This window comes from Mastomys coucha, unplaced genomic scaffold (assembly GCF_008632895.1).
Source record: "Mastomys coucha isolate ucsf_1 unplaced genomic scaffold, UCSF_Mcou_1 pScaffold20, whole genome shotgun sequence".
Taxonomy (NCBI): Eukaryota; Metazoa; Chordata; class Mammalia; order Rodentia; family Muridae; genus Mastomys; species Mastomys coucha.
Window position 1 is genome coordinate 72,017,813 of NW_022196903.1, and position 8,867 is coordinate 72,026,679.

Here is an 8,867-nt window from a genome sequence, read left to right on the forward strand (position 1 = left end):
GAACTCAGAAATCTGCCTGCCTCTGCCTCCCAAGTGCTGGGATTAAAGGCATGCGCCACCACGCCTGGTTTACAAGGGGATTCTTAAAGCTCATTGGCTAGCCATCGTTTCAAAATAATTGAGTTTCAGGTTTAGCAAGAGACTTTAAAATTAGATGAAGCATGATTGAGGAAGACACCCAGAGTCAACCTTTGGCTTTCACACTCATGGGAATACATGTGTACCCTTTTACAACACACATCTATGCTAACAAAGAAACCAGACATTTAGCAACACACAAACATACACACACTTACAAAGAACACCACACAGAATTTAAAAATAAATAAAAAAAATACAATGAGCCAATCAAAGAAGGTGCATAGGAAGCATCCCAATTCAGCAGCCTCAGAAAATCTAGAGCCCAATTTCATGCTGTCACTTCAGTACTGATACTTGGTAGCTCTAAAATACTCTCCCTTTTGGCAAGTGTGCTGGTCCATAACTTTAATTTTTCTGTATTCCCACCACTCAGGTAATGAAGCAAGGTATGAGTTCATAGACAGCTTAGTGCTACATAGTATTAGTCTGTCTTAAATTCCTCTTCTTTTCTTTTGTTTTTCAATTCTTTTTGAAAGTTGTCCCATACACTTTGTTTTTTGGCTCAGATATTTCTGTAACTGAATTTTGACTATACTCAGCCTCCTGAAAATAACTAAGCTCAGTGATATTGAAATTTCGGTGGTATGTGTTTCATATCTAAAGCTGCTGATGTCCATTTTAAGAAAGGTGGTAGTGAGAAAACCATCTGTTTAAAACTTAAATGAAAAAAAAATGATATCATCTTGTCAGGGATATTGAATGGTAAGGGAAGATTTGTGATATTATGGATTAATTATATTTTTCATGATTTGTCTCTCTGTCAGTTCTTGGTTGGACACTGTTTCTCTTTGAAAATGGAATAATTATAAAATAGTTACCCTCTAGTTCCAGGGAGGTTCCTTGGAATTCCGTCTACAGGACAATTGACTCTATAAGTGATTTCATAAGAATACAGAAAAACAACACACAATTTTACTCTGCAAGGCATTGTTAGAAACATGTCTTTTGTGTTAATATGATAAAATTGTACCATTGTTACAATCATATGTACTTGAAATAATATTTTCATATATAATAATATAAATATGTACAATTTTATGCATTTATTTTGCACATTGACTATTTGGTTTTTAATGTTAATTTTCTAGTGTGAGTGTGTGACTAGAGAGATCTCTCCATAGGTTAAGAGAGTATATTGCTTTGGGAGAGGACCCTACTTTAGTTCCAAGCACCTACCTTGGCAGGCAGCTCAAAACTATTTGTAGCTCTAGCTCCAGGCCATATAACACCTTTTCCTGGATAGCACAGGCATGTGTATTCATGGGAAAAGATACCCCTATGCCTGACACAGAAACACATAATGAAAAATAAAATAAGTCTTTAAAAAATATAACAAAAGGCATTTAGCAAAATAGATGTATTTCAAAAAATAGTCAGGGCTCTCAGCTCATGTCTCCAACCTAGAGTAGTATAGTAGTCAAACCTGAGACAAGAGAACCATTGTGAGTTTGCTAAAAGCCTGGGCTACAAAGGGAGTTCCAAACTGATCTTGAGAAATGTGGGAGAGACTTTGTCTCAAGAGGGAAAATGTGGTGAAACTATTGACCTGAATAGACTTTTACCATTCTTTTTTTTTTTTTGGGTGGGGGAGGGTTTCAAGACAGGGTTTCTCTGTGTAGCCTTGGTTGTCCTGGAACTCATTCTGTAAACCAAGCTGGCCTCGGACTCAGAAATCTGACTGCTTCTGCCTCCCAAGTGCTGGGATTAAAGGCATGCGCCATCACTGCCAGGTGACTTTCACCATTCTTAACAGTGAAAAAAAATTTGTATTTGTTCAATTATGAAAGGTACATACAAGTGCAAAGTCAAATGTACTTTTTACAGTCTCATATATGGCTCAGCTTCTACCAGGGCACACAGGGAAGACATTTTACAAATTACCCAAAGCAAAAATCAGTGTGCAGCCAATGAGTAAAACACTAGAAAACATTGTGAAAAGAGCCACAGTGCAGCCCACAATACTGAAGGTTGCACAGAACATCCTGGACAACACTAAGAAAAGGCACATGAGTAAATAGGTCAGGGAAATTTCTGGCACACTGATACATATAGGTAAGATAACCTAATCAAAACAAACTTTCCTTTGGTCAAGGAGACATTTTCTCTGCTTTGGGGGACATGCCCAGATGCTAAATTCCCACAGTTTTGAGGCTCAGAAGGAATAAGAAAAGATCTTCCATGAAAATGAACAAACTAATGGTGTGGTAGCCAAGAATACAGAGTATAGGGAATATTAAAGACAAATAGGGAAAGAGCAGATAAAGAAAAGAGGATCGGGAAAGAGGGGACAGAATTTATCTTATTATGTTTTATCATTTACCCCAATAAATTAAAAATGATAAGCTAAAACTTATGTAGAATCAATCTGATTGCTACAGACTTCCTGGTCTTCCTGCATTTGCACTCTCTACCCATTCTTCCCTGATATTCCTTGAGTCATAGAAGTAGAAGCCATGATGTGATAAAACAACAAAACATACTATACATATATAGTCTATAAATACATACATACACACACATAACATACAGCATGCACACATGCACATGAACACAAGCATAAAACTAAACTCACATGTATAAATACATGTATGTGTAAATGCCTATGTTGACATGAAAATAGAAAAGAGATAACCAGAAAAGGGCACTGCTAAATTATGAGATATTGTGACACCCTAAAACAAACAAACAAAAATCATGAGGAAATGCTTTGAACAAAAAATGGTTTATTATGTAAATGAGAGATATATATTATTTGAAGTAGGGGAATATAATTTAGAAAAATGTTGAGAAAGGATGGTCTTGGAAGGATCTGCCTGCATCTTAGGCACATGCACAAATGTATCACAAGGATGATGAACGTATTCCAGTTATATAATTATTAATATAGGCTTCACTTCTAGTTCAATGTTTTAGCCATTTTCAAAGATTCAATCTTCACTGTCACTGTCCTCAGATATTCCTCCATAATATTAGACTCCTAAGAAACATTTTTTTTCCTAAAAATCCCAAGTTGAAATAGACTGTTTGCCTATCAAGTATTAAACAATCCTAAAAATATATTCTGAGAAAAGTCTCAAGTTTGTTTCAAATTACTGATGAAATATATTATAAATAAGTGAAAATCATAAGTGGTTTCAACTAAAATATCTTTTGAAGATAGAGATGATGACATCTCCATCTAAGGCAACAGTTCTCAACCCGTGGGCCACAACCCCTTTGGGGGTCAAATAATCCTTTCTTTGGGGTCACGTAAGACCATTAGAAAAAACAGATATTTATGTTATGATTCATAATCATAATAGTTGCAAAATTACAGTTATGAAGTAGCAATGAAAATAATTTTATGGTTGGAGATCACCATAATATGAGGAACTGTATTAGAGGGTTGCAGCATTAGGAAGGTGGAAGACCACTGGTCTAGACTGACTTTGAGAATTTTTGAAGGTAGAGATGATGAGGTCTCCCTGTAAAGCAAGGGGGAAGGTGTGTGAATAGTCTCATAGAAAATCAAAAACATGCTCTTTCTCTAGTAAAGATTTTCATGTAAAACAAAAGGTCAAATTATTTGTTGTCCATTATATTTTGTTTAGCTCTTGACAACAAACATAGAATACTCACAGGGACAAGTTCCTCCCTGTAATGTAACCCCTTGGATGTGGAAGCATCCATCCATGTGACTCTCTTGGAAGAAAAGGGTTAAGAACTAAGGTTAGTATGCCCTTACCAATAACAGCAAAATTTTCTTTTAATCAATAAAACTATAGAATAATAATTTATTTTAAGAAATGGGTAAAATCTTAGCGCTCTTAATGATTCCTGAAATATAGGAAAGTAAATTTATCATGTAATATACTAGAAGACCAAAATCTTAACTGAAGGGACTTGAGTCAAGTCTGTTAAATTCCATGGCAGACTCCATTGCACCCTCCTTTAGGAAAGGTGAATATTTCTTGTTCATTTTTGAGCTACACCTACCGGTCATGCTATCATGTCCTGGCCCTCTGGCTTCCTTATCCCATTCACCTCACATTGGCAGAGTAATGCCCAACAATATTGATTATCTATTCCTATTGAAACTGAAGAAATTATTGTTGTCTTCACCAATGAACAGCTCAGAATCCTGGAGCAGCTGAATCTTACACAAACATACTTGAAAAAGGTCTGAAAATTCTATATCTCTGCAGCCAAAGCAGGGGATCATGCTCCGGGTATCATATAAAAAAGGAAACACGGAAGCAGACATTAAGAACACTATTAGGGCTGAGGGTTAGGTTGTTTATGGTTGTTTTGTTTTTCCACTAATTTACTTATTCACTTCACATTCCTATCACAGCCTACCACCTAGTTCTACCCTTATTAATTCCTTCCTCTTTTACCTCCTCCCCTCCTGCTCAGAGAAGCAGAATCTCCCCTTGTGTACCACTCTGCACTAAGATATCAAGTCCCAGCAGGACTAAGTGCATCTTATCCTACTGAGGTCCATTCAGGCAGTCCAGGTAGGGGAAGGTGATCCAAATGCAGGTAAAAGATGCAGACAACAGAGGTAGATAACAGAAGCAGAGACAGCCTCCATTCCAATTGTTGGGGGACCCACATGAAGATCAAGCTGGACATCCGCTACAAATATGTAGGGGGCCTAGGTCCAGCCCATGCATACTCTTTGGTTGGTGGTTCAGTCTCTGTGAGCCTCCATGGGTCCAGGTTAGTTGACTCTGTAGGTCTTCTTGTGCTGTAGTTAACTCCCCTGGCTTGCTCAATCCTATCACCTACCTATACTTCCACAAGACTCCCCAAGCACCACCAGAGGGTTCTGGACAAAGCCTCTCAGAACACCACCCTGCTAAGCTCCTGTCTGAAAGCATAGCAGAATGTCATTAATAGTGCCAGTGGTTGCTTAAGATCTTATTAGCCAATTTTGAAAAATACTTAAGGAAAGACATTTTGAAAATTTCCCTACTTTTAGAGGTTTAAATGTCTCTAAAACCATCCTCTGTATATTTTTATTTGAAATCTATATATCTTTGGATCATAAGGTACCATGTGGTAAAATGTCTTATTAAAATCTCAGACTCTTCTTGGGATGGTACAGCTCTGTCTTGTCCCTGGAGTGGTCTTTCGAGAGATTCAAGTGCTTATCACAATTGGCATTATAATCTTTATTAATATTAAATGACACAGTTCATGCCTGGTGTCCACTGAGTGACTGCAGTTGCTCATTAAAAAAAAATGAATAAAAGCTGATTTCCTTGACCTTATAATTTCACTTGTTCTGAGAATTCTGAATAGTGAAATATATCAAGAGTTTTATATGAGGAGCAAAGAATAGAGAGTGAAGGCTTAAGAGGTCCTTCATTAGCAGAAAGTACCAGTGACCTAAGGAGAAGCCTGTCTGTGCCTCCAAGAACCTGAGATGGGCAAGGTTACCAGTATCATGAAAGCAGTACAGTGGAGCAAAATGCAGCTCAGTGTGGAAGGCTGTGTGATAGCCCAGTGTGCAAGGCTGTGTGATAGCCCAGTGTGCAAGGCTGTGTGATAGCCCAGTGTGCAAGGCTGTGTGATACATACTGAAAGTGTATTAAACAAAATCTCCTAAAATAAGGTGTTCTGTTTCTCTATGTGCCTGTTGCCCCTTTAGATTTCATTTTTACTTTTTGCTTTGGTTTGGTTTGGTTTTTTTGAGACAGGGTTTCTCTGTGTAGCCCTGGTTGTCCTGGAACTCACTCTGTAGACCAGGCTGGCCTCAAACTCAGAAATCTGCCTGCCTCTGCCTACCACTGGGATTACTAGTGCTGGGATTAAAGGCATGCGCCACCACTGCCTGGCTCATTTTTACTTTTTAAGTGTTTGTGTGCTTGTGTGCATTTGTGTGTGTTGGCATATGAACATGTACATTTGCATGCAGGTGCCCACAGAGGCCAGAGAGAACATCTGATCCCATAGTGCAATAATTAGAAAGCGGAAGTATATTGTAACGTAGAAGAGGAGGATTGTACTCTATAGAACTTTAGTGTGGAGCATGGGTTGAATTTCAGATATTTTCATGGCTCAGTGGCTTGGTTTTGATGATTACTAGCTATAACTTGAACAATGTGAATTTCCTTAAAATGTATTCAGAAAAGCATTTAGAGCTAAAGTCCTTACAGATGCTGTCAGTTGTAAAATAGGGAAATTAACCAAGTGTCAATGATCTACAAATAAGCAGGAAGAAGTCCCCAGGTTGAAAGTTCTTTCACATGTGGGTTATGTAAATTCTAATTGAACCCCAGAAAGTCTCAATCAGATACAGTGAACATTCATTGAATATGGACAGAATCTACAAGAACTATGGGATATAAACTCTCAATGAGGCTGTATTGTACAGAAAATTAAATTCTTGAAAGGGTCACCAGTATTCAACTGACTTTGATTTCAGAAAAATGGAGATGTCAGGTGACTTTGGGATGAATCCACCTTTATTATGTGCTTTTTTAAAACGTAGATCTCCTGTGGTTGGCAGAGGAAACATATATTCAAAGTAGCAAAAGTAACCATTGTCTCAGAAGATGGAAATGATTTTGTGCCAAGGACTACTGTTAGGTGGACAGGGGAGGGAATAGGAGTTTTGTTCAGAGGAGAAACCATGAAAGGGGAGATGAGAGCCTTTGAAATGTAAATAAAGAAAATATCTAATAAAAAAAGAATGCCAGAGAGGAAATGGGAATCTCAGTGGTATACATGTGCAACTCAGGAAGTGAGTTCAGTGCCCAACCAGAATGAAATTTATCATAAAGTAGTAATAGAACAATGAACACAGTTGCTAGCAGTTGCTAGAGTCTATGAGGCACAGGTTATAACCACTAGTCTATCGAGAGTCATAAAGACTTTCTCCAAAGATCAAAGTCTAAAAATCTACAACTTCTTATTTCAAAAAAAATATTTCTTTAATTTTTATATACGTGCATGTATTTGTGTGTTTGTACATGTGTACAAGTTACTGTGTAGACAAGAAGAGGCTATTGGACCCCCTGGAGTTTGAGTTACAGGAGATTATGAGCTGCCTGATACAGATAATAAGAACTGAATTCAGGTCTTCTGCAAGAGCAGCACGTAGTCTTAATTGCTAAGCCATTTCCCCAGCCCCTCAAAATCTTGACTGATAGATTCTAAGTCTTGTTCAGTTGTATCCTAAGGCTACTTGAGCTCACGATTTAGGAAAAGAAGAAGGATACTTTTTCCTGGTGCATTCTTTAACTTAAAAAGAAAAATAAATGTTACTACAAGGGAAAGTCAATACAAAGTTCAACCAGCTAGCAGAATTCAAAGTTAGGCCAGCAGATGCAATGAAGAAAAGTATGAGTGTGTATGAAAGCTTTATCGCATAAGGTGAATTATAATCCTTATTGGTTATAAAGCTCACTGAAGAGAAGGATGGCAGCATGGACTTTCTGTTTGTGAGACAGATGAAATGTTCCTAAGCAGTTTAGGAAGAGGAAGAAAATCAAGACACGAGTAAGTATGCTACATGGGCAGCTGATATCTGGGGAAGGGTAAAAGACAGCCTGAACATTAATCTCCAAGTGGTAAAGTTTAGAGAGAATAAATGTGTGTGGTATGAAGTTTAAGAGAGAGATAGAAGAGAGAAAATATAAGAATAGAAAAAAAACCTGAGTTTATACTTATATAGCAGCATTCTAGAGACAGCACCTACATTGTCTAGAATTTGAACTGCTTTGCTTGCTATCTCAAGCAGATGTGTGCTGCTTTAGGCTCCACAGATTGCCCTGTTCTAGGGTCATGCATCACCTCTGGGTGCTCCTGTGCCTTCCCGCTCACGTTGGCTATCTTGAGTTCCTGGAAGGGTGCTTTTCTGGTCAAGGACAAGGAAACTAGGAATCTGGAGGCTGTTTTGCAACAAAATAATTTTTTTTCATTCAGAAGTTTCCCAACTAGGAGTATGAAGAGTTCAACACCTGTGATCATTCCCATGATGTTCTAGAAAGGCATGACTCCTACTGCCTGAATTTCTCCTCACTATCTGTGCCAAAAGGAAGTCTTTTGAACTCCTTGCCCCTCCCTTTGGTCATTTGTCATGACCCTTCTGCCCTATCCTGTTGCATATAAAAGACCTACCATTATATAGCTGAGCAATATTCATTATTCCCTGCTGACAGGTAAGAGTGTTTACAAGAAGAAGGTTCCTCTATCACATTCTAGTCTATTTCAATCTTGGGATATTATACAGATGTTCTGGAAGTACTGGTCCACCAGTGGAGGCCCAAATTGCTTTTAAATAACCAGGCCTATATATTCTTAAAGTGTCAAGGGAAGAAATTTTGTATATGGGAATGCAAGTGAGCCTTCTCACACTAAGAATTCAAGAGGCAAGAAGACTTGTGTAGGACCAAGTTTGCTGAGTTCACTTTTCCTAGAGATTTTTTCTCTTTGTTCTTCAATAGAAATTTGAATTTGATTTGGAATTTAAAGCAAAGACTGTCTGCTGATCAGCATGGCTCAGAACAACGTATACCTTATCCTGTTCTTACGCCTGATGTTCCTGACATGTAGCCAAGGTAAGCTTGTTGAACCATGACCCCTACAAACCTGAAGGCTTTGCTCCATCCATATACATGCTCATGTGTTTTGGGAAAATGAATGGTAAACACTAGAGCTTAACCAGAATTCTTTTTTTTTCTTTTTTTTTATTAGATATTTTCTTTATTTACATGTAAATTTCTCCCTTCCCAGTT

The 8,867-nt window shown here is 37.9% G+C and overlaps 1 protein-coding gene across 1 annotated transcript in view; it reads left to right on the forward strand.

Annotated features, from left to right (window-relative positions):
- The first annotated feature begins 8,268 nt into the window (after nucleotides 1-8,268).
- LOC116098194 (lithostathine-2) overlaps nucleotides 8,269-8,867 on the forward strand; it is a 4,298-nt gene continuing 3,699 nt past the window's right edge. The window contains exons 1-2 of the mRNA XM_031380885.1: nucleotides 8,269-8,291; nucleotides 8,577-8,690. Coding sequence (XP_031236745.1) covers nucleotides 8,627-8,690 — 64 coding nt within the window. The 5' untranslated portion in view covers nucleotides 8,269-8,291; nucleotides 8,577-8,626. The remainder of the gene's footprint in view (nucleotides 8,292-8,576; nucleotides 8,691-8,867) is intronic.